We start from the raw sequence: 27,256 nt of genomic DNA, 5'->3' as shown, positions 1-27,256 counted from the left end.
GATTACTATTGCTATCTTTTTTGTTGACTAGTCTTCGTGGGAGTTTTCCCCAAATCATACTAAATAATTAAAGCACTATGGCTGGCTACAGTGACGACAGTGACTCTGACGTGGACCTTACAACAATGTTGGAGTTCGTCAGGGAAGCGTGTTTGCATACTGCTGAGCTCCCGAGTGAAGAGTGGTCAAGGTGAAAATATTTTTTGTGAATAAATGTGCATAAGTGGAAACTTCTCCCCTTTTTGGTACTTTTATACACGTATCCTAGCTACCACGCGTTACAATGTACAAGACATGGATTACACAAGGTGTGCTCTTTGGCCTGTACTGTATGTAAAGCACACGACAGCTCTGGATGCTAACAATCTACAGTACATAAATATATTGGGATAAGTTTGAAAACGCAATATGCTTACCTTGAATATCTGCTAATAAAACCGGACAGCATACAATCTCGCTCCCAACCGGAGTTCCCAACAGGACTCTCTCGCATCACCAGTTTTGCCCAACTTTTGTCTTATCAGGTATTTGCTGTACGCATTTTTCCCTGAAACTCGTCTTGTGAACGACTGACAGTGCTGTCCTGCTCTTCACTTTTCAGATCTGGTTCAAATAGGAAGGGTAGAACTGACGACATGTTGGGGAAAGCTAACGAGTGACACGCTGGAATTTCAGCAACGGGACCGGTGACGTCACGCACTGCGACGTAACAAGAATGGCGACCTAACACTTAAAAGAATTTTACAAACTTTATTTAAAAAAAAAACATTAAGAGGGGTTTTAATATCAAATTTATATAACTCATACTAATATTTATCTTTTAAGAATTACTTGTCTTAAAAATAAAGGATCCCTTTAATGTAATTTTATGCCTTCATTTTCATAATTATATGATCAGCTTTTGGAATTTTAGGAATTTTAGTGATACAATTACTGTATCTTACATATTGAAATATTATTTCCAAAATTTTATTCCTCCTGTTCTTTATAATTTGATTACTTTATTCTCACAGCTTTACAAAATTTGTTATATTATGATATAACTTATTAGAACCTCTTTTGTTTATGATTATGATTATGTTTACAACATTGTTGAAATTATAGGACTCATTTATTATTGAACTTGAGACTTAATTATTTCTACTTATTTTGTAGAATTCTTAATGATTAACCACTTGATTTTGGGCCTTTTTTTTTTTTTTTAATGTTATACTTTGATGACTGTATTCTTGGAACTGACTTTTTCTTAGGCAACACAGGCCAAACAGTGACGCATGCTTTTGCTCAGAAAGCTTTCTGAGCTCTAGCAAAGGCTACTGCCGAGAGCTTTTAGGTTTGCCACAGTGCCATGGGCTTTAAATGTATTGATGACCCCATGCACGGTAGACACAGGAACATTCAGGTCTTTGGAGATGGACTTGTAGCCTTGAGATTGCCCATGCTTCCTCAAAATTTAGATTCTCAAGTCCTCAGACAGTTTTTTGCTCGTCTTTCTTTTTTCCATGCTCAATGTGGTACACACAAGGACACAGAACAGAGGTTGAGTCAACTTTAATCCATTTTTACTGGCTGCAAGTGTGATTTAGTTATTGCCACCACCTGTTATGTGCCACAGGTAAGTAACAGGTGCTGTTAATTACACAAATTAGAGAATCATCACATGATTTTTTTTAAAAAGGGTGCCAATATTTTTGTCCGGCCCATATTTGGAGTTTTGCGTAAAATGCTAATGATGTTTTTTGGTGTTTTTTTCATTGCAAGCAAAATAAATGAAAATATTACTACCAAAGTATTTGTAATTGATCTCCCAATCATTTTCTGGGAGAAATTGAGCATTATCTGACAGAATTGCAGGGGTGCCAATACGTTTTGCCAGCAGTGTATTATTTTTGTTAATTCTGTTTTTGTTGTTTTTCTTTGTGTGTTTTTTATTTCATTTTTTTTATTTATTATTTTTTTTAAATTCTTCTCATTTCTTTCTCACTTATAGTATTTTGATTGATTTCTTATATGAATATACATTAAGTTGGATGGGACTGACAGAGGTAAATGTTTGATAGTGTACTACAATTATTTAAGGTTTTTTTTGCGTTATATAATGGTGATTTTTTTCAAAGATAATTCTTTTTATGGGACTCGCAATACTTTAGGAGGTAATGTCATGACTATAATTGTTGTGTAATATATTTCTGTGCTACAGTTTTCGCAGTTAATAGGGACCAGAAGTCGCCACGATAAGGGAAAAACCGTGGAGTAGCGCCCCATAAAAAAAAAAAAAATTTTAATTGTGTGTGTTTGTTCAATGTATTTATTCAGATTTATCATTGAAAAGAGATATATACAGGATGTTTTTGGACTTTTTTCCTTAAGGTATTAAAAAAAAAAAAAAAAAAGTATGTATATATACATAATAATAAATGTTTTTAAGCACTTCAAAAGTTATTATTATGATAAGTTTTGAACATGTTACTGTCCCACAGAATTATTTTTAAACAACAATAAAGCAGAAAAATGCTTGGCTTTATTAAATGCTTCAGTGAGTGAGTCCACTGAAATTTGCTCAAGCTTCTCACTTACACACAGTGAGTTGCCACAGCAACTGTTTAACAAGTTAAACGATGATTGACACATGCACCGCTTTGAAGTTCGCTTCTCTGGCAATGCCAAACATTGAACGTCTGTCAATCATCGTTAACTTTATTAAGCAACTCCAGTGACCAACAAAGGGAGGGAGGGAGAGTGACTCCGCGATCTGCTCGGGATGGCTCATCTGTACTTTTTTTTTTTCATTGAAAAAAAAAAAAATCCGCAATGGACTGAGGGCGTGAAGTATTATTTTATCATTTATCTTTTGCACAGAGTCACCGTAAACATCCCCTGCAACAACATTAAACCGTATTTTATTTACATTCTGATTCCGTCCTGGGCGTGGATCACTCCTGACTGTGGTTCTCCAAGATTTCTCTTTTCCCACTGGGTTTTTGGAGGTTTTCCTTGCCGCCATGGAGGGTCTAAGGATGGGGCAGGACATGAACTCATCTCATTCATTTACTGTATCTGACTGTGTATCAAATTGACTCTTTAAAGCCCTTTGAGACAACCTTGTTGTGATATGGGGCTATACAAATAAAATTGGATTAAGAAGGGGTGAAGAAATTCTATATTTCAAGTCATAGCAAGATTATTTTTGACGTGACTTCATTGTTCGAAACGTTAGGATTTCCCTAATGACGGCAACCAATGACCCTGCCGTACAGGTCAACTTAACCCTCCTCTCATGAGCGTGTGCTATTTGCAGGTTTCATAAGCACAGCTCAACGTGTTTGCGGGTGCTCCATCATAAATAATACACCATCACGGGGCTTGTAAACAGTGCAATCTGTTGCTAAGGCCAGCGCCGACCCAGCGGGCCCAGAATAGGCGCCACATGCTGCGGGATTGAGGGCTTAAATCCTGGGGATCTAGTGTCCCCGGGGCAAAAGGAAAAGGGGGTCCTCTTTCTCCCCAACGCTTACAAGTTCCTCATCCTCACCACCGCCAAACACACACATATGAATAATAAACTTAAAGAGCCTGTAAAGTCAATTTAAAGATTTGGTTTTAATGCAGTAAACATGTTGAAAGTGAATGATCATGTTTCAGTGCCATTTGGACGTCTATCACCGTCAATGTAGTGAATGAGGGTCGAGCAGAGGTGTCAACTCAAAGCTCAGGGGAATAGATCATTTTGTGTGGTCCACCAAAGTAAATCATGTAAATCACTATATTTATAGCTCAAATAACATTTATGTAGTCCTCAGTGAATGACTGACAACTACAGAAATCAGTGAATATTTACTGCTTTTTCTGTTTTTTTTTTTTTTTTTTAGAAAGATTTTAAAAATAAGATAATATTTACTGTTTTTCCCATTTGTTTTCCTAATTAAGAAATTTAAATTAATATATAAACAATAAAAACAATAATATAAAAATAGTTTAAAACAAACATTTACACATAAGAATGAAATAAATGTTTTAAAGCAGTGGAAAAAATAGTTTTCCCCTTTTTAATTAACAGAAATAAATAAATAAATAAAGATAAAAGTTTTAAAAAGTAGAAATAGTAGCAGTAGAAAAAGTATATATAATACATAGTTTTAACATTTTAAATGTATTTTTATTTAAAAAAATAAAAGACGCAATTTACTATTACTTTCATTTTTCATCTTTCATCTTTCATTTTCATTTTAATAAAATCAAATAAATAAAAAGATACTAAAACATATTGATGAAATATTTAGGGTTTTAAAATATATATATATATATATATATATATATATATATATATATATATATATATATATATATATATATATATATATATTTGGCGGAAAACATAGACAAGGCTGAAAAAGCAGTTTTTGCTTTTGCACCCCTCTTTAAAATAAACTGCTGTATTTAAAGCCAAAAGAACTTGTGTTTGATAGAACAATATGTGTTTATGCTGGCATAGCAGTTTCATGGCGCTTCAAGCCCCCGAACTATTTTTAATTTGTCCGTTTTACCCTGGAGACGCCCCTTTACAGACACTGCGCAACCGCTGCCATAAAAAGAAGTAATTATATTATTTGAAATGTGTATAATTTTTAGCTTAGAATCATTAATTGATGTCTAATATTTAGTAAAAAAAAAAAAAAATTTAAACGACTTTATAAAATTATTCACTCGCACATTACAAACTTTTAAACAAATTACGTCACAATGAAATAAATAGTGTCTGTAAATAGGTCACGGATATCGATCTCATAATTATCGCTTAATTGTATTTTTTGGGGGGGACTGTTGCATTTTCCCCAACATTTTAGATGATAAACACAGTGGTACCTCTACATACGTAGTTAATTCGTTCCAGGACCTTGTTTGTAAGTCAAAATAGTCGTATGTCGAGCAGGATTTTCCCATAAGAATACATTATAATCCCATTAATTTGTTCCACAGCCCAAAAACCTATACTAAACCCTTATTAAACACTGCTGTTACTACTGCAAATAGCAATTACAAAGAGCAAAACAAATTATGAACGCACCGCGGGGCTGACGTGACGGTGAGCAAGACAGCGAGATTTTACTTTCTGTCTCGATCCTAGCGTCAACAGCAGCCGACGCTAGGCGAGTTGATAGAGTAAATGATTAGAAACCTGACGAAGCAGGCGCTTTCTTTGGCGGTGTTACCACAATAAGAATTGTCACCTTAACTTATAAAGAGTAGCGAATGGAAGAGAACTGCCGGCCGAGATCGACATTCTAGGCCCTATTGTCGACCCAGTTCATGGATGCACACACCATGCTTATATTTTGATATCATTCACATCTTTATTTCTATGGTAAGCGTCACGTTTGCTTTTTTTATTCTACCTGCACTAATCTTTTTGGATCCAGTGTTGATTTCTCTCACAAGAAAACTAGCCATTTTTTAAAAAAATGTCCTCCTGTTCAAAACTTTTCCACCCCCAGAAAATTGAGATTTTAGGCTTTCCAATGATGTATCACACATGCATATTGGACAATTTTGAAATTTGGTCAAATTGCGGTTCTTAGAGCGAAACTTCAACTCACCTGAGTGTTTTCCGCCACAAATATATTCCCTTTTATTAAAATTACAAAAATAAAGATAGTAAAACAATAAGACAATATTTGCCATTAAATGGTTTTGAAAAAGACAATTTGGACAAACAATGTCTAAACAATTTATTGACCATCAAAATAGTTGTCGATTCATTTGATAATTGATTAGTTGACGATAAGTCTATTACTTGTAGCCCACAACTACAGATAAACTGTATGCAAGGGGTTAACATGGGAACCTTTCGCTTTCACTGAAGTAATTGAGTTGACATGTAAAACAGGACTTCTATTTTTAAAATATGTATCGCTACTACTACTCAACTACAGAGTACTTTTACCACCAGGGTCCATTATTTCTATCATTTCATAAACTACAGGAATCATTTTGGGGCTAAATTCTTGCAATGTCCACCCGGCTCTCGGATTACAAGCGGATTAAACGTGCGTTCCGCTCGTAACGTGCAGAACCAGACGGGCCAGCGCCCACTTTATGAGCTCGTTAATGCTCGCCGCTTTGCTCGTGTTTCTCGAACGGATTTGGAAGCCTCGCTATATTGTGGTAAACATTGAAAGATAGAGGGGAGAAAAAAAAAAAAGACATTTTTGTTCCTGTGTTTGTCAGCTGGCTGGACAGTGATGTAGGGGAGTTTGGGGGTGGGGGAGAGACCTCTGGGGGATTCAAATATTCATCTCCTTTAAGGGAGTGAAGGGGGGTACGTGCTTTGTCTAACACCCCCCTGGTGCTGGGGGTCTTTTGTTGGGGGGTTGAACATAGACGCATGCACCAAACAGCAGTGAGGCTCCGCCAGCTGTCTACTCTAGGAAAGATATGCCAAAATATACTTGGAGCTCATCAAGAGGTTGTCAGAGGATTGCTTGACGCCGTTTGTGTGTCGTCTACATTTCAAGTCGGCGTCCAACCTTTGACGTGTAACGCTGAAAATTTTGGCAAGCTTTACCATGAAGATACGCAAATAATTTGTGAATTGTGTACTGTGTAACACATTCGATTTTGTGAAGCGGAACAGTGAGGCTCTGCATACAGTACTATATCATACATAGTCTATTGAATAGTTTTTTATTCAGCAACAAAAACATGGTGTAATTGTCAAGGAAGAAGAATGTTTCTTTCTGTATTTTACATGAATTATGGAACATTTTCTAACTAAAAATGTAATTTTAAATGGTATCAACTTATTGGATGCCAATGCTGGCGATAGACAACTAATCAATTTTGACTGGGAGGGGATGGCAGCTAGTTATTTTAATGTTTTCGGTGTTTATTTTTTTTCTCCATTTATTTACAATTATTTCAACGTCAGATCAAACGGAAGGGGCAATGCTAACAATGCTAACAGTCGCCTGTGTGTGGTTTACGTGTATAATCAGGCTTGAAACGATCAACAAAAGAATTTATGGAAATTTTTTTTCCCGTGTAATTACAATTAGGGCTGCAGCTATCGATTATTTTAGTAGTCAATTAATTGATGAACGAGTTAGTTCGAATAATCGAGTAATTGGATAAGGAAAATGAAAAATTAAAATACCTGAGCTGAGCCACTAACAGTATAAAAAAATAAAAAATATGGATCTATGTAGAACAAAAGAACAATTGGCTAACTTAGTTAGCAAAAGTCTGCCAGCTTAGATGCTATAAAATGCCAACATTTTTTTTTACAATGCTCCTAACAAAGGGTTCAGACAAATAATCCCACGAAAAACAGCTAAATATCCCTATAAACAAAATTACGAATGCATTAAAAAATATGAGCTCAAACAAAAACTTAGCTTAAGTTGGTCTGAACAGGGAGCAGTTGGATTCAGTAAAATAATAAACGAAATGCAAACACTTTCAAAATAAACCTTTACAACGCCATTTTACTTAAATGAATACTCGAAGCAACGCCACTTTAATTAAACGAATACTCGAAGCAACAAAATTTAATTTGAATATTTTTTTCTAATCGAATACTCGAGTTATTGGATTAATTTTTGCAGCACTAATTTAATTATTTCAACTAACATAAGACCAATTGAAGGCAGCTATGCTAACAACGTTGGAATTAATTTGTGTTTATTTTGAGTTTGTATTGAAGCTTGAAACTATCAAAAAAAAAGCAAAAATGTGATTTTGTCCATGTAACTACAATTTCAACGAACGTCAGATCAAATGGAAGCGGCTAAGCTAACAATGCTAACAACAACTTGTGAACTCAGGCTTAAAAACTCAACAAAAGCACTTTGATTTTTTGTTCTCCATATAATTGTATTTCAACAGACGTCAGCTCAAATGGAACCGGCTACGCTAACAATGCTAACAATCATTTTCCCATTTTGTGTGTGTGTGTGTTGGGATGAGGGGGAGGTGCGTGGTTGTCTTCCTTGCTTGGCTCAGCCTTTTCTCATCACCCCCTCTCATCCATATTCATCGCCATGCTCAACAGCCAATCGCCCGCCTCGCTTAGCTCCAACATCGCCGCCTTTTGGCGCCTTCATTTTTTTTTTTTTACATTGATGCAGTATTTTTGAAAAAAAAAAAAAAAAGGCATAGGAGTAGAAGAGGTCAAAGCGATTGGCTTCACGGCCCTGCCCGATCGATGGCGGTGGTGGTTGCCGGGCGATGGGTGGATGGATGGGCAGATGAAGGTAGAGGAGAGTGAGGGAATAAGGGAGCACAGCATGATTAGAATGTACGAGGAGAACGAAGGAAAGGAAAATGCTAGCCGGAATGCCGCAGTTCCTCACACTGATTCATACGACTGTTTGTCAATTTTCAGAATATTATGAAGAGCTCAAAAACACAAGACACTCTATTCTGAATAGCTATCAACGGCCTGTCTTATACTACTAATGTTTATGTGTGTGTGTGTGTGTATGTTCCTTGTCCCGACCTTCCGGGGGAAAAAAAGAAAACGCTGCGTCAGTCCAACAATTTACAGATTGAATTGGAACGCGTTGCGCAGTCGAGAGTGGAAAGTCAAGGAAAGTGAAAAGGGCGGAAGACAAAGGGATTACGGAACAAAAAACAAAAAAAAAAAAACAAGGGGAGGGAGAAAATGAATGGAAAACAAAGAATGAAGAGGAAAGGGTTGAAACGAGGGAATGAAAGAAAATGATAAGGGGGAATGAAATGTATGAGGAGTGACAGGAAAGAGAATTTTAAAAAGTATACATAGTAAGTAGAAGCAGAAAAATGAAGTTAAAGATTGGAAAAACAGATTGCTAAAGTAACTTACTTGGATGTATGGAAGGAAAAAAGTAAATGAAAATGAAGAGATAAGGGGGACGATAGGAAAGCAAGGAATGAAAAGTTGGAATCCACACAAAGAATTCAAAAGCAAAGTCAAGAACTGAAAGACAGACTGGAAAATGTAGAAATGGAAAAGGTTCACAAAAAATCTGCAAGAAAAGATAAGGAATGAACAGAATGAGAAAGAAAATGAGGAATGAAAGATAAAGCACAAGAGAAACGTGCACAAGACGTGTTTTGGAATGATGTAAAATTTAAAAAAAGGGAAGAATAGAAAGATAACCCAGTAGAAAAAAAGGTTGAAATCAAAGACAAAGATGAACAATGAAATGAAATGTGTCAATTAAGGGAAAAAAACTTTTGGGGAAAGCGAGGGTAAAAAATGCAGAGAAATACAAACAGGGAGAAAAGGAAAAAAGAAATAAAATTAAATAAAAACGAAGAATAAAATGAGGACTAAAAAGAAAAGCATGTAAATAAAGCAAAGACAGAACCTGGCAACAACAGAAAAAGCAAAAGATGATGAAAGCAGTATAGAAGGCGAGGAACTAGCGCGGTGATCCAGTTGGGTTGCCATGGCAACTGAAAGTTCAGACCTTCCTCTGGAGGCCATATCTGCTCCTCCAACACATTCACAAGAACCAGAAGAACCCTCCTCCTCCTTCTAAACTGTTGCGCGACTAATGGCCGACACACTCGATGGCGACTCGCGCAAATGTCAATCGTGCCTTCATCCCTCCATCAGCAGTGAAAATCAAGCGCTATAATGCTCTATCAACCAGAATCTAAACGTTGGCTGCCAATGACAGCAATAGATGTCTAGGAGGGGCTGGCAACTATCGAACAATAGCTGCCTTCCCCTCTCAGTCCAAACGCATTAAACGTCTATCGCCGTCAATGGCATTGACACATGATCATTCACTACCAACCCTTCTAGTTCAATTAGGGGGGCTTGTAGGGGCTCCTCATTGATCTTTTCAGGACCTTTAGCTCTTTTTATGAGACATTTGCTGTGATTTATGTGCTGCAGGCGGCCATTTGGATCACACAGAGACCACCAGATAGCAAACTAGCACACACAGAGACTCACACACATGCGTACTGTATATTAACACACATACGGCGACTAAAAATGACTCTCGCTTTCTTGATGAGTGTCTAACACACCAGAGACGGCCGGATTTTATAGTTTGTATCCTATTTTTGATATTTCCCAAAAGCTATCAAGTCACACACAATTTGAAAAAATGAAATTTGAATGTTTTCCACAATTTCACAACAAAACAAAACGACATCCCCAAAAGCTGACACTATGTTTTGCGTTTTGATCGATTTGGATTCGATGGCTTTTAACACCTCAATATATATAACCCCTAGCAAAAAGTATGGAATCACCGGTCTCGGACGAGCACTCACTCAGACATTTTATTATGTAGAACAAACTCAGATAAAAAGCTTGAAAAATAATGAATTAGTTCCAAAGTGCAACTCCTTGGCATTCAGAAACACTAAAAGAAATGAATAAAACCATTGTGGTGGTCAACAGTTACAACTTACTTCTCCTAAAAAGTAATTGCGTTAGTAACTCATTTACCTGAATGTAAGAGTAATTAGTTACTTGGCAAAGTAACTGGTGATCATTTTCATGTTTTTTTCCCTCAAAAAAAAAAAAAAAAAAAAAAAAAAACAGGTCACACAATGAGAAGTTTAAAGGGTTTTTGGGACAATGGCCCTAGCCGGATTCTTTACCCTAAACTTAACTAGACACGGGTATTGCGGATATTGCGATAACTAGATAGTAACTTATCCTATGTGTGGAAGTCATTTAATGTTGTGAATCAACCGTTAAAGTTGTTAAAATTGCTCCTGTGATTGCATTAACTTCCCTTCTGTCTATTTTCGATATGTGTAAGTTTTAAAACGGTTTCATCATTTAAAGATAGATTTAAGTCCTGAGAAGTCTACTGCTTTAAGATGGCGTCTGTTTACTAACGCATCTAGTTCTTTATTATACATGTTGCTAATGCCGTCGTGTCTGTCATTTGCATCTAGTTCTGTATATACAGTGGGGAGAACAAGTATTTGATACACAGTCAATGGGAAAACCAATTGGCAGTGTATCAAATACTTGTTCTCCCCACCTTATGTGGTATGTACCTAAGCATCATGTGGGCGTAGTTTGTAGGCTATCAGCTACAGTCAGGTATTATTGGAGCCACCTAGCATAGTAGCATCGCGTTTGCAACGGCGTGACACTCCCTTGCCTCCTCCCCACTCCTGCTATGCTCTCTCGTCTCCGTGAGTCCATCTTTTTCAGCATTTTCTCGAGTCCGTCAACCAACATCGTAACGCATAGTAACGCACGCCTTTCCCGGCTCAGTAACGGTAACGCCGTTGCCAAGATGAGAAAAGTAATTAGATTACTCACTACTGAAGAAAATAATAGTAACGCCATTATATTCTAACGCCGTTATTAACAACACTGGTGGTCAGTAAATCCTACTTTTACAGCGCAAGTGCAGGGAAATAAATATAGAATCACTCCATTCTGAAGAAAAAATATGGAATCACTCCATTTTGAGTAGAAAATACACACCTACCCAGTCAATTTCCTTTCCTTTATTGGGCCCCTGCCTCAGATTAGGTCTGCTCGTTAGTCAGCAGTTAAAAATAGTGCAGTTATCACACCTTGAAGGGCTGCTGGACCAAGTGGATTCACAAGAATCATGGTTCCAACAAGAGAGATGTCTCTTGAGACCAAGATGAGGATTATCAAATTTCTTAAAGAAGGTAAGACTAGACGTATGGTTGCCAAACATGTGGGCAGTTCACAGTCAGCTGGACCAAACAGCATGGCAAGGTTGTTAAAGTTAAGCGTACTGGTAGACCGAGGAGGACATCCAAACGTCATGACAAACAACTAAAGGCCATATGTCTTAAAAACAGAAAATGTACAACAAGACAAATAAAGAAGAAATGGGAGGAAGCTGGAATCAAGGTATGTGACAGAACTGTGCAAAATCGCCTAAAGGAAATGGGATTTTCATACAGGTAAGCTAAAAGGAAACCATAATTGACACTTAAACATAAAAAAAAGGCTGCAATGGGCTAAGGCAGTACTTCTCAAATAGTGGGGCGCGCCCCCCTGGGGGGGCGCAGAGCAATGCCAGGGGGGGCGCATGTGACCTCGGGGAACATGTTTTTTTTTTTTTTTTTTTTTTTGCTGTACTGGAATAAAGTGTACTTGCACATCCACTCAGTAGGTGGCAGTGGCGCTCTCATTTTCAGAGTGCGCGCAGTATTTTTGAACTAAGGAAGGAGCACTCAGCACACACAGACAACAGATATGAAGAGCAGTGTGCCACCGCCGTTTTCGAAAGCCGTTTTCCGACCTGACTCACTCACGCAGCGACCCACTGTCTTGTCCGGTTCTCACGTCGCCGCCCGAGAAGTGCCATTTTCGGCTTGGGATCGTCACGACAACCGCCCTCACCTACGGTTCTACCTTGGCCGCCGTGAATGCGCTTTTTTTGTGCCGTTTGCCTTTTAGCTTTGACTTTTAATACAGTGGGTGATGATGAAAGACCACTGTTTACTGTGTCTAAAAATAATTATAGCAGACAGCAAGAAGCCAAATCAATTAAGACGCCACTTAAAGACATTAGACCCCAATCTCATTGTTAAGCCGCTTGTTTTTTTCAGTGAAAACGTGCCGAATATTGCCAACAATCGTCCTGCTTTGTCAGTGTTATATCAGTAAGCCAGTGAGCATTGTTAGCATGCTAATTGCAAAATAACTCCACACCATTGCAAAGGAGGCAAATACTGTGAGCAGCAAAAATTAAAACTGTCCTGTCCAAGGACACTTTTTTCCCCCTTTTATTCAGATTTGTTTTTTCGGTCAAATTTTTTGGCACATTGGCCTCATGAGTGAATGTTTCTAATCAATTTTAATTTGGTATTATTTACTGATTTTATTACATTTTATTTTTCTGTATCAAATGGTCAAAAATGTACCTTGAGTGTATTTTTTAGTTTGGATGTGATTTTTTTTTTTTTTAATTCAGGCAAATTGATGCACATCAAGTATTCTGTTACAAAAAAAAACAATGTTAATAAAGTTATACTTTATTATAAGTTGATCTATGTTACCTTTTTCTTTATTAGAAAAAAAGGACACAATGTTAGGCAGATGCTTATTTATAATAGTAATTTTATAGACAAATGATACTATTTACAGTGGCGGCAGAGAGTTTGGGGGGGCGCGAAACATTTACGTCTTCCTTGGGGGGGCGTGACAGAAAATAATTGAGAAGCACTGGGCTAAGGAGAGGCAACCTTGGACTGTGAATGACTGGATGAAGATTATTTTCAGTGATGAGTCAAGAATCTGCATTGGATGTGATGATGATGCTGGAACTTTTGTTCAGTGCCGTTCCAGTGAGATTTGCAAAGATTACTGCCTGAAGAAAACATAAAAATTCCCTCAGTCCTTGATAATATGGGGCTGCATGTCAGGCAAAGGCACTGGGAGGTTGGCTGTGGTGAAATCTTCAATAAATGCACAAGTTTACATTGAAATTTTATATAGCTTTCTGATCCCTTCAGTTGAAAATATGTTTGGGGATAATTAAATCATTTTCCAAGACGACAATTCATCATGCCACAGAGCTAGAAAGTCTCATCCAGTCAATGCCATGGCCTGCAAATAGGCCAGATCTCAACCCTATTGAAAACCTGTGGTGGAAATTGAAAAAAATGGTCCACAGCAAGGCTGCGACTGCAAGGACTGCAAGGACTGCGACTGCAAATTTTGTTGTTCTGCAATTACAATACAGTTCATCTGAATCTGAACCACTCATTATATACTGTTTCCATTTCAAGATCGTGTTTAACTTCAAATTGTCCAAATCCTCAGATTCTGCTTGCGTTTAATCAAAGTACAATTTTTAAAATACATCTGCTTTAACTTTGGAAAGGAATGATCCACATTTTACCAATTTTCTGACATTTCCTGGACCAAACCACTAACTGAATCATAATTATGTTCTTTTTTTTTTTTTTGCACTGCCACGCTACAAAAATGACTTCTTAAATAAATGGATGCACATTTTATACTGTGGTCCATTGATTAATCTAAAAAAATAATTGACGGATTAATCGATGATTAAAATAAATAACAGTTGCAGCTTTAGTTCCAATTTTAAATTCTTGTTTTTGGGAACAAAAAGTTTCCAGTCAAACAGGTTTTGTCAAAGATGTTCTGGGCCTCTAGAAAGTACAGCAGTAGTTCCTGCCATCCAAACACAGTGTAATCCTCCAAAATTCCCATATAAAGTTCCTTTGTTTAGTTTTGGGTCTTTCACGTTTCATCGGGTAAGATTTAAGACTTTTAAAGAGCGTTTTACAACTACTTAAAATAAAATTTAATGCCAAATCTGGGGCAAATTTTGCAGTCAACATAGCAAATCAGAGGCTTCTAGGGTGTCAAAACATTGCCTCAGTCCAATTTCACACAATGCAGCACAATTTAAAACTTGAAAGGTAAAAATCAACCTGACAAAATTCAATACTTATTCAAGACTGTGTAAAGATTAGTCAATTTAGGACTTTCCAACTCCCATGGCTAAGATTGAATGAACGAGCCATAGATTTCATAATGGTATTGACAGGTCACATCGGGCACATACTGAGGAGCTATTCACAAACACACGCACGCAGCATATGTAATGCTGGTAAGAAAGTAAGAAAGCTGTACCGCATACCAACAGGAAGGATTGTATCAGGAGTGATTTGTTCGAGGACTCAAAGTAATTATTATATTTTTCATACCATGCATGCATTTTGAAACGTTGTGAAAAAAAATCAATGGGAGAAATTAATTGCTACGGACTAGCTTCGTCCTTCGACATATCTACATAAAATAAATGCTACCTGCTGTTTTTTTTTTTTTTTTTTTGCTTTGAACCAATAATCGAGACTGTTTTACGTCAATATCTATAAAGAATTCAGGGATTTAAGCATTTATTCACAAGAATTTAAGCGTAAAAAGCTCTTTGCTGTGGTAAGGCTGCGCCACAGTGTGACTTTAAGGCAAGCAGCACAATCGACATTTACTTAAAATAAATTCTAACTGCACGTTTTTTTGCTTTGAACCAAGAATCGAGACCGTTTTACGTCCATATCTATTAAGAATTGAGGGATTTAAGCATTTATTCACAAAAATTTAAACGTAAAGAGCTCTTTGTTGTGATAAGGCGGTGTGTGACTTAAAGAAAAGCATCGTTCTTCGACATATTTACATAAAATAAATGCTATCTGCAGGATTTTTTTTTACTTTTAACCAATAATCGAGACTGTTTTACAGCCATATCTATAAAGGATTGAGGGAATTAAGCATTTATTCACAAGAATTTTCAATGTAAAAAGCTCTTTGTCTGCGTTTCTACTCGGTCAGCTTTGACGGAGATAGGCCCCCTATTAATCGGCGCCGCGCCCTGTGTCCCGTAAATACCATTATGAAGTCTATGAACATTCAACCCCTTCCCAGTGAAACTGGATTGGATGTCTATCGTTGTCAGTGACAGGCAATTAGTTAAAATTTCAAATATAAAATTAAAGCAGTCAGAGCAGTTGGAAAGTTGTTGATGTGTCCTTAGTTTCAGTGTAGAAAGTGTTATTATGCCAGTTACTATGTGTCAATGTAAAAACCGGTCATTTTTAACACAATTCTGGTTCGTCTATCACCATCAATGGCAGCTAATTAATTAATTGTATTTGTATTGCACTATTTGTTCGATTTTTGAAAGGGAAAAAGTCCAATCTTGCCTTGAAATGGCCTTGTTCTTGCTGACATAGCCAACATTTAAATACAATTAATATTAAGCAGTATGTGTAGTCCCATACACGATAAACTTTTTTTTCTACTTTTAGATTTAGTATGTGTGAACTTTTAGAAAATCAAATACCACTCCTTGTCATAGGGTTTAAGGTTAAGGCTACATTTAATAGTTTTATGTTTCCACTTTATTAAAACTTATTGTCCAAACTGAGGTTGAAACAACGAATCGATTACTAAATTAGTTGCCAATAATTTTGACAATCGACTTTTGCCGGCAGCTAAGAGCAGTCCCGTTTGGGTCTTTGTGTGTAATGTGCCAGTGACTAAAGCAAGAGAGAGTTCACAGCTACACTCGGGTAGGGTTGCTGAATCAATAACTTTACAAAGTGTCGAGAGCTAGATTGACTTTTGTGTTGTTAGATCCAGTGTGCCTCCTTCACAGGTGAGTAAATGAAGCCAATGTATGTATTCTTTGTTGATGAGACGTTACTACTTAGCACAAAGTGCTAAATCGGTTAGCAATTATGCTAATCAGAATCTTAAGTGTCCTTTTGTATTGTGTTTTGGAGAAGTATATAAGCACTTGTGTTATTGTCAGATAGTAAAGATTTCTCATTTCTTCACAACGGGAGCATATCATACGCCAACGTGATACATTAAAACTGTTCAGACTATAAGGACACTCATATTACCATTCTCCATGTCAAAGGAGCTGAAGAGGACAGGTCTAAAAAAAAAAATCTTTCATGTCATTTCTTTTTATCAAGAAACCACACACATAAACCCATTCATATAACACCTTAGCGTCTCATTTCAACACAAGCTCCCATTCAAACTGTAAATTATCATACGAGAGAATGCTTTGAAATTGGATTTGGATTGTACTTGTGAACAACTGTTTGATAAAGAAAACTGATTCATTACACTCCATCTCTTCCTGATTCAAATTTGTTGTTTAGTTTATTTAAAGAATTTGAATGAGTCATTTGCACAATTTATATCAGCGCTTTGCCCACATGATAAAAAATGTCAATCAGCAAAACTTTTTATTTGATTGAACAGGACATTTGTCTGAGAAATTCTTATGTTTTATGCTCAAAACCTTTATTAAAAACCAGGTTTTATGTACTTAAAACAGTACAGTTGTAGACTAAAGTTAAGTCTGGAAGCTGGAAAAAAAAAGTATTATTTTTGAAGGAAATAGTCATCCATTTTGTCTTCATTGTTACTTACAACATGCCTAAAACAACTTCAAGTTAAACTGTCAAGGTAATTGAAAAAAGTGACAATTATCTGATTAATCATGTAATTAATAATCCGATTAATCGATTATAAAAATAATCGTTAGTTGCAGCCCTAGTCCGGAACTTCGCTTTATGCATTTTGTGGGGGGGCTGTACATCAAATTAAAAAAAAAAAAAAAAAAAAAAGTAAAATCCCCCTTATTGTTGCTGAAAGAAAAAAAAAAACATAATCAAACTAGCTCAGGTCTAGGCTTTAAAATTGCACATGAGAAATAAAAACAAGCCCAAATGATGGCATGGCTGGCATGAGGTCAAAGGTCATGAGATCTCACCAGTTTGGCAGCGAGGAGAAAGAAAACACATGGAATTAAAAAAAATGGATGTCATGGATACATTGGAAAGCACATTAGCATGCCTTGTGTATTGTGTGTACACGTGTGTGTATGTGTGTAAAGGTTAGGTATTGGTAGAAAGAAGCAGTCTTACCATGGGTCTCAGTGTCTTGGTGTGGGAAAACAATGCCTTCGCTTTCAAAAAGGGGCTGCAGGAAGGCCACTACAGAGAGAGGAAGCAGAGAGGGGGGGTCGGGGTTGTGTAGCGTCAACTAATTTGTTCACAGAAACAACCAAATGGACGGCTAAGCTAAACGCTAAAACTAAAGCTAGTAAGTACACTTGATTTAGAGTTCGCGTTTGGATCCAAAGACATTTTTCTCTGCGATAAGTTACGATCTTTCACTTTCAGTCTGCTGGCTGAGGCCGCTAAGTCGCTCCTCATCCTCCTCTTCATCGTGCTCTTCATCATCATCCCAAGCTTTTCATTTGTCTAAATGGACGAGCTGCCTGCCTGCTGCACTCAGCATCCCCAGAGAGGGGGGCTTTTACATGCAGCACTAAGCTGCACTAAAACGTCACTGGTTTAAGTCAAATGTCAAAACATCAACAATTCAGTTGCTCGCTGCTTTAACTCATCAATCTAAATTACCTAACACAAAACATCGGTGGTTGCGACCTAGACAAAACATTGTGAAGTTATTAATCACAATATGAAGGATTTAACTCACGAGTAAAAATATTCCAGATTTAACAAATGAAAATATCACAGATTTTGGATACGAACGTAAAAATCAGCTTTATCAACATATAAATTGCCGATCAAAATCGCTAGTTTGAGTCAGTAATCGAAACACCGTTAGGATACAACTTATTTAGGGCAATTAAGAAAACATCACTGACTAAAATTACCGTGCAAAACATCAATTTACCTTTCACTGATTTAAGTCACCTATCAAAACGGTATTAATTTAAGTCCCTCATAAATTCCTCATTGATTAGACTCACCCAGACACCATTAAAATATGACTTTCATTCACTTATCAAATTATCGATTCAAACGTTCATTCAACTCGATCGTAACGTATCTGATTTGAAACACGCATAAAAACAACACTGATTTAAATCTTTCATTAAAACCTCATCGATTTAAGTCCCTCCTAAAAATATCAGACTTAACTCATTTCTGATTTGACTCGCACATCAAAACTTACTCACTGAACATTAATTTATCTCAATCATTACTAATTCAAGTTACGAACCAAAACAACACTGATTTCAATTACCAATCAGATTGACATTTAACCCACAAGTAAAAATATCAAACCGTCACAAATTTCTTTTATTAACTACAACATCAGCTTTAACTACAAAAAGAATTAAAGTCACTCAGCAAAATACTGCTTATTTTAAGCACTCATCAAAATGTTGCTAATTTAAGTCACAAATCAATGGAAACATTTAACTCCCTCATACAAATACAACCGATTCGAGTCGATAATGAAATCACTGATTAAAATTCCGATGCAAAACATTAACTGTTGAACTGATTGAACCCACCCATCAAACCAATACAGGCGTAAATCGGTTATCAAACATTAATCTAACTCCATTCAAAAACTTGACTTAGTCACTCATCAATTAATCGACCGCTCAAATCATCACCAATTGAAATGTTAATTCAGCTCAATCATAATGTCACTGATTTAACTCACAAATCCTAAAACTGATTTCAATCTTTCATCAAAACATCATCGATTTAGTCACTACTCAAATCATCAGACATTACTCCAAAACATTTTTGATTCGACTCAAAACTCACTCATTTAAGTCAATCGTAGAAACATTAATTGACCACAAGTATAACTGATTCAAGTCGCCAGCCAAACTTATCTACTCTATCATAACAGATTCATCAAAACATCTCTGATTTGACTCATGAATCCAACCAATACTGATATGACATTAGCTCATAATCAAAAACTGACTTCAAATGTCATCATTTAAACAGGCCACATGTCTTACCTTACGAATAACATAACACACGAGTCAAACACTGCCAATTGGAGTTATGATTAAAAACATGACTTAACCGCACTGATCTCTACGACCCAAATACTGACTCACTAACCCAAACATCACTGCTTCAATTGACCAATGAGAAGCAGCACTAACATAAACACGAGCTATTGTAAACGGTGTGGACTTAAACACGACGCCATTTAACCCGCTAATCAAAGTCGTCGCCTCAGTGTTCTTCTGGTAGCTTTTCGGCAAGTAGGTCACTCAGAGCCACTCGGCAAATGTTTTGATGCGGCGCAGATTTAACGGATTTGAAGCGATTTAAATGTACCGCCGGTTATTAAAAAAAAAAACTGCCTGCTTTAAACTCATGTCTGAGGATCTCTTCCGCCATCAGCATAAAATAAACAAATTTGGACTAAATGCTGACATCTTAACTCATTCACTGCATTGACAGCAATAGATATCAAATTTGGTATTAAATGATAATGCTTCAGTGCCATTGACGGCGATAGACGTGCAATCCTTTTTGATATGGAACGCTGACAGCGATCATTCGCTCGGCTCCGGTTCTTGTCCAGGAATGATCGCTGCCATCCCTCCAATGTCAAAATGGAATGGACGTCCATGGCCGTCAAGGGCAGCCAATGCATCAATTTACAAAATAACATTTAAGCTATTTAAAAAGTAATAAAGTTGTTGATGTGTAGTTACAGTCTTGTACGTAGTAATAAGCCAACGACATTATATGGTCTATATAAAAACACTTTTCAAGCAACTCTAGTTTGTCTATCCCTGTCAATCGCATCCAATGAGTTAAGAATCCAGAACCTTCTATTGACATCCTATTGACAACCTTCAACTTGTATTTTAGCTTCAAAATTCACATTTACAAAACATAATAACTGGTAGACATTTTTGGTGATGTCGCACAACAATGACTGCCAATGTACGGCTTGTCATTTGAAATGTGCTTGACTATTACATTTATTCTGTGTTTTTAAGTGTCAGATATGCTCTTAAATGTACAATTGTGTTTGCAGTGACTGCATGATGATTGAAATGCTGTGATGGGATGCATGACAGCATGTAAACACAAAAAGAAAACAAGTATGGAGATTGCCATGGCGTAATGTGGACCATCAGAATATTCATAAGCATCAGAATCATAATAAGAGGGACTCGCTGGCGTGTGAGTGCACACTGACGCACTTGCTTGTTAATCGGGCGATGGCGTCTGATGTGTGAGATTATCTCAGTCACTCTCACACACAAGGTCATGATGCCTTCACGCGCCAGCCGCATCCGGATTTCACTTGTTTACGTCCCACTTGTTCAGAAAAAGAGCCAGGCTGGAGGCGAGGCTAACGTGGTAGCCTCGCCTCCGCATCCCTGGGTCGCGCCTGCTCGTCTCATTCCCGTCACGCGGCCGATAAAACGCTCCGTTAAACAGGAGCGAAGGCTCCAGAATGGTAATAATGATAATCGCCGTGATAATAAAGCGTCGCCACGCAACTCCGAGGGCCGGACATGGACCGGAGCGAGCCACAGCCGTGCATCCGTCGGTCGTCGCTCCTTCCCCCGGCCTGGCGCATCTCTTACCTCCCGTGTTAGTGCGCTTGGTGCTGCTGGCCTCAGTGGGGGTCTCCAGGGGTCTTTTGCGGGAGTCCGGAGGGTCGGCCTCCATGTGCGGCTGCTGGCCGTGGTGAAGCGGGGTGGCGAAGAGTCCGTTCTGCTGCACTGCTCCGCCGGCCATCATGTTTGCGCTCTCTCGGATGGTGCCTCGGTCCACTTCAAATCCCCCCTTCTTTTCCCTCCTCTTTTCTCTTCTTGACGCAGCGTGGCCGCGCGGGCGAGTCCTCGGGAGGGTGGCGCGCGCGCGTCCGCACTATAGACAAAAAAAAAAGCGGTGTGGGGTTCTCGCGCACGCGCGTGGGAGATGCTGTGCGCGCCGGAGGGAGGATGGCGGGTGGAGGACGAGGTGGACGAGGGAGGGGGGGGAGAAGAGAAGATTCCAGGAGAGGCTGGCTGGCTGCTGCTGCTGCTACAAGCGCGTTCACGTCAGTCTTCCATCACGCGCGTGTCATTGCGACGAAATCCGGGCGAAAAGGGATGCGAAAAGCAGACATGCGCAGTCGAAGGGACAAAAGATTCGTGCGTGCGCGTTGAGCCAGGTAGTCGGGAGCGCGCGCGAGGAGGAAAGAGAGAGACGTGCTGCTGTGCGTCGTCTCGCTGAAGATGCTGCAGTCGCTCTCGCGTTCGGAGAGCATCCCTACTCTCGCTCGATGCTTGCGGAGGGGGCGGGGATGGGAAGAAAGGGCGTGACGTCACAGGCTCTCGCGGTGCCTTCAGGGGCTTCCCGGCAACTTCGGCTTCACGCAACGGAGAAATTATTTCGGACTTTTTACGTTAATTATTGCTAAAATATCAATTTTCTACTCATACATTGATACTATGAAGAATCATGTTGCTTTTTTTACCATTCATGTAGCCGTTTTTCTCTTAACTCATTCACTCCCATTGACAACGATAGACATAAAAATCAATTTTGACCAGGAAGGCTGACGTTGAATGATCATGTTTCAGTGTCATTGGCCGCGACTGATGCCCAAATCATTTGGACTGGGAGCGGCTGGCTGCGACTGAACAATTTTAATTAATGCCAGCAGTATAAAGCAATTTTTAGAGAATCCCAAAATTTGAAAAATAAGGTCCTAATGAAACCTTTTTTCAGCATCGAGCGCTCAGATATCGATAACCCTTGCTAAATCCTGTTTGTTTTTCTCATGGTACCTGCAGATGCATGTGTTGATTTGCATCCATCATTTTTTTCTTTCAAAAAGAAATGTCAAAATTCTGAAATAGTCTCAAATGTGATACATTTGGCAATATAGGGTTAAAGTAGTTTAGAAAAACACTTTTTAGATCGTAATGTCATGAAAAAAAGGCAATTTATCAAATACTGTAATTTTTACAGACCTTTATTTTAAATACAATTTCCATTTAACATGTTTGTCTTCGTCTAGTTTTTGTTGACAAAAACACAACGCTAATTTTGTCTTGTTTTAGTCTACGTTTTTCGTCGGTCAAATAAAAAAAATTACTGTAAAAAATAAATGAATAAGTTTCCAACTGTTTCGAATGAACATTGACAGTTTCGAGCACATATTGTAGCGAATACAAAAATAAAACGCCAACTTGGTGATAATACACACTCAGCAGGAAATCAGAACATTATTTTCAAGTAATTATACCAACCTGGGCGCCATGAACAGTATGTTTAAAAAAAAAAAAGACACTCGCCATTAGTATTAGCCTAATGCTAACACAACTGCGAATGCCAAAGCTAATGCTAGGAGTTACATTTAGCTCAGACCTTCAAAGGCTAAAGCAACATTGCATATTCTCTCTGAAGAAAAAAAAAAATCTTACCATGTGTGCGTGTGTGCAAGCCTGGAGAGCAGCAGCACGTTACATTAGTGACAGAACAAGGCACTGCTACGATACAGGCTAACTGCACATAAAATGTCACACATTGTGAACATATGACGAAAACTATTGCGCATTTTTGTCTCGTTCTTGTCTCGTCAGACAAAAACTGGCATTAGTCTTGTTATGTTTTAGTCTCCCAAAACAATTTTTTTTTAGCTCGTTATCGTCTTATCATCGTTATGAAAAAAAATTTCAATAACGAAATATTTTCGTTATAGTCATCGTTGACGAAAACAACACTGGTCCATACTTTTAAAAAAATGTATGTGGCCCTCGTCCTTATACCACAAAAGTTTTATCTGAAGAAAAGTGAACATAATTAGCGCATACCTGAGGTGGCCTTTTTGCTGTTTATATATTTACTTATTCATTCGCCTTACCGCTATCCTCACTAGGGTCTTGGGGTGCTGAAGCGGATTCTAGTGAGAAGAGACACCCTGAATGTGTTGCCAACCGATCACAGGGGCAAAAAAAGTCAACCATTTAAACTTACATTTGGAGTGGTCAAATAATCAACCATTCATGTTTTTTGCATATGGAAACATTTCCTAAAAGTTAAACGCACATAGCAATCTGAGTTCTTGTTCATCCCTAACAATTTTGATGGACTTGCATGCTTCTTCCAACCAAACTCAAGCATGCCTTTTATGAACCTTCAAGAAAGTTCTCCAAAGTGTCAAAATCACTCAACTGCCCTTAAATGTCTTTGCTCAAGGAAGCACCATGTGACGCGATGACAGAAAATGGACGCCATGTGACCGGTCACGTGACCTACCTGAGTGCGTTGACATGTCGGCGCCGCTGTAAAGAGAGGTGAATCTCCGGTCGCTGCTCGATCTTCGCGGGAGCACCCTCGCCTCCTCGTTCTTCCTCTCCGGCTGTTTGTCACGCACGCACACACACATACACACACGCTATTAAACTGACAGGGCAATCAGTCTCTCTCTCATCTGTCCAGTGCACAGATGCACACTCATTGCCTCCTGTAGCATGTAGCCAAGGTGACACTGGCTGCGTGCACGCGCATGCGTATGCACACACGCACGCACACATACAGGCACACGATCACAGACAAAATCAGACACACGTGCACACAAATAGAACGAAAGACATAGGGATACAAATTAATCCTTTATACTCATCGAAATCATTGCCTGCCATTGACGGTGCTAGACGTCAAATCCATTTTGACTAACTTCGTTTACTCGCCCCTCCCAGTCAAAATGGATTGGACGTCTAGTGGCGTCAGTGGCACTGAAATATTAGCATTCACGGCCATTCAAATCCATTTTGACTGCGAGAGGCTTTCCAGTGAATGATCGCTCCAGTATTTAAGCATGCAAATTGTGAAATTCTTAGACCTCTGATGAGGGAAAATAAGGTTTGAGATAGGGGTAGGACTTTATCTTGTGAATTATGATTATTTATTTACTAGAGAACCAACAGAAAACAGAGGTTATGTAGTGTAGATTCTATTTTGAATGTTTTTGTTTCTATGTCTGTGTTGAAGATAATGCAAGAACGAATAAAGGGATTATTTGTAAGATTGCACAATATGTTTTTAATATGGAACAGATAAAGTGATTACCTTTTAGGGCAGGGGTGGGCAAACTGGTGCTCGAGGGTTGCAGTGGGTCCTGGTCTTTGTTCCAACTGCACAGACAGTTTAACCAATGAGGTTTCAGCGAAAAAAAGAAGCACCTGACTGCAATTAACTAACTGTATTTGTAGGAAACCAGATTGGTGAAAGGCTGTCCTCAAGATGGGTTTGAACAAAAACTCGCAGCCACTGCGGCCGTTTATGGAATAGTTTGCCCACCCGTTTTAGGGTAATAAATAGGGTTGTTCCGATCATGTTTTTTTGCTCCCGAGCCGATCCCGATCATTTTAGTTTGAGTACCTGCCGATCCCGATATTTCCCGATCCGATTGCTTTTTTTTGCTCCCGATTCAATTCCAATCATTCCCGATAATTTTTCCCGATCATTAACATTTTGGAAATGCATTAAGAAAAAAATGAATAAAACTCGGACGAGGCGGCACGGTGGCTGAGTGGTTAGCACGTCTGCCTCACAGTTCTGAGATCAAGGGTTCAATCCCGGGCTTCGGCCTTCCTGTGTGGAGTTTGCATGTTCTCCCCGTGCCTGCGTGGGTTTCCTCCGGGAACTCCGGTTTCCTCCCACATCCCAAAAACATGCATGGTAGGCTGATTGAACACTCTAAATTGTCCATAGGTGTGAGTGTGTGCGTGAATGGTTGTGTGTCTCCTTGTGCCCTGCGATTGGCTGGCAACCAATTCAGGGTGTCCCCTGCCTACTGCCCGAAGTTAGCTGGGATAGGCTCCAGCACCTCCGCGACCCTCGTGAGGAATAAGCGGCATGGAAAATGAATGAATGAATGAAAACTCGGACGAATATATACATTCAACATACAGTACATAAGTACTGTATTTGTTTATTATGACAATAAATCCTCAAGATGGCATTTACATTATTAACATTCTTTCTGTGAGAGGGATCCACGGACAGAAAGACTTGTGGCTTTGTATATTGTGAGTAAATATTGCCATCTAGTGTATTTGTTGAGCTTTCAGTAAATGATACTGTAGCCATGCCCAAATGCATGATGGGAAGTGGAACCATGACTGTGCGTAGTGCTACCAATTGATATATCTTCTCTGCCTTGGTAAATAACATAAGGTGTTATGAAAAAGATCAATTGCAACCTTGCTTCCCCACATTGCTTCCCATGATATTTCTAATCAGGAGAGGGATTGTAAGGCTTTAGCCAATTAAATAAAGGCTCCAAAGGCTGCCAAAATTCACTCTACTCATTATACGCTGTCTTTGAGCTGTATATATAGGTAAAACTGCGCCATTACAGATTGAGCGCGACAATGCGTGAGTGGGTCGTGCAACGCATGCATTAATTACATTAAATATTTTTACGTGATACCTTTTTTAAAAAATTAATTACCGCCGTCATCGGGATAAAATTTGATAACCCTACCTTAAACCTAAACTAAAGACTCTGGATGAGTGTAACATATTATGTCTGTAACGTTAAATACAATTAGAAAACGATTTAATTAAAAATATATATATATATTTATTAAAAAAAGGCATGGCCGATATTTTTTTGCCAATTTCGATACTTTGAAAATGACGTGATCGGACCCGATCGATCGCCGATCTCTAGTAATAAAGTTAAATGTGACAAAGGTCTGAAAAACTATATGTTTGTATCAAACGTTGTTTGCATGAATGATGACTATAACGAAAATATTTCGTCAAGGAACAATTCATGACGATAACGAGCTAAAAACGTGTCTCCGGAGACTAAAACATGACGAGACGAATACCAGTTTTCATCTGATGAGACAAGAACGAGACGAAAATTTGCCATAGTTTCCGCTACATGTTCACAATGTGTGACATATTTATGAGTAGTGTTAGCATGCATCGTTGCAGTGTCTGGTTGTGTTGCATCTCCACCCAACTCATCGTTGTCCTCTCAAGGCTTGCTTGTTTTGAAACACACAGTAACGTTTGTTTTCTTATCTTGGCAAGAGAGGATATGCAATGTTGCTTTAGCCTTTAAAATTTCTGTGCTGAGTGATCGTCACACACTAAATGTAACTCATACCGTTAGCATAGCAATAGTGTTAGCATAAAGCAAGTCCAACAGCGAGTGTCCTCTTAAACTCTCGGGCAACTTTTTTTACACACAGTACGTGGTGTCTAGGTGGGAATAATCAACTGAAAAATAATGTACTGTTTTCCTGCTGAGTGTGTATTATCACCAGTAAGTTGGCGTTGTCCTTGTAGATGCTACAATATGTGCTCATCCATCAGTGCTCATTCAAAACTGTTCGAAACCTTTATTTATTTTTGGAAAACTTTTGAATTTTACATACGAAAACATTTTGAGGAAACGTTGACTGAAACGAGACGAAATTAGTCAGAGTTTTCGTCAATGAAAACTAGACGAAGACAAACACATTTTGAAATGACTAAAATATGACTAAGACTAATAAGTATTTTCGCCCAAAAGACTAAGACATAAATTAAAATGGCTGCTAAAAACAAAACTTATCAAACTTGCATTTGAAACGGAAGAGTACCAATTCTATCAAATATGGTGATGTTTTGAATTTGGCTGCTTAGGTAGAATTCTGCTTTCTGAGAGTGCTCCTCTAGTTTCCTCCAGTTTTGAACAGAAATGCAGTTAGTCACAATTTTACAGGATAGATTATTAGATTCATTCATCCACAAAAACGGGGAAAAAAAACCCTTTGGGACAAACATTGCTACGTGAGGAAAATGCAATTAATCTAGTTGATTAATTACAAAGCTTCTAATTAAATGAACATTTTTTTCTCAATAAACTTCAACTATTAGTTTAAACACAAAAAATTAAAGCCATTTACGAATGAGTTATGGTGCATAATGGGTATTAACGATGTCACGAGGA

At 38.2% G+C, this 27,256-nt stretch overlaps 1 protein-coding gene across 3 annotated transcripts in view; it reads right to left on the bottom strand.

Moving 5' to 3' along the window:
- Positions 1 to 23,772, bottom strand: part of LOC130917960 (RNA-binding protein Nova-1-like) — a 135,481-nt gene extending 111,709 nt beyond the window's left edge. Inside the window, exons 1-2 of one of the 3 annotated variants that reach the window (XM_057839762.1) lie at positions 23,560 to 23,772; positions 17,425 to 17,493 (exon numbers count right to left, since the gene is read on the bottom strand). In XM_057839762.1, coding sequence (XP_057695745.1) covers positions 17,425 to 17,493; positions 23,560 to 23,689 — 199 coding nt within the window. In that variant the 5' untranslated portion in view covers positions 23,690 to 23,772. Of the gene's footprint in view, positions 1 to 17,424; positions 17,494 to 20,894; positions 21,530 to 23,559 lie in introns of those variants that run through there. The other 2 variants (XM_057839761.1, XM_057839763.1) reach the window with 2 other exon arrangements.
- Between the last annotated feature and the right edge of the window lie 3,484 nt (positions 23,773 to 27,256).

Source organism: Corythoichthys intestinalis, chromosome 6 (assembly GCF_030265065.1).
Source record: "Corythoichthys intestinalis isolate RoL2023-P3 chromosome 6, ASM3026506v1, whole genome shotgun sequence".
Taxonomy (NCBI): domain Eukaryota; kingdom Metazoa; phylum Chordata; class Actinopteri; order Syngnathiformes; family Syngnathidae; genus Corythoichthys; species Corythoichthys intestinalis.
The sequence above is the reverse complement of the archived record's forward strand: the minus strand, read 5'-3'. Positions and strand labels throughout refer to the sequence as shown.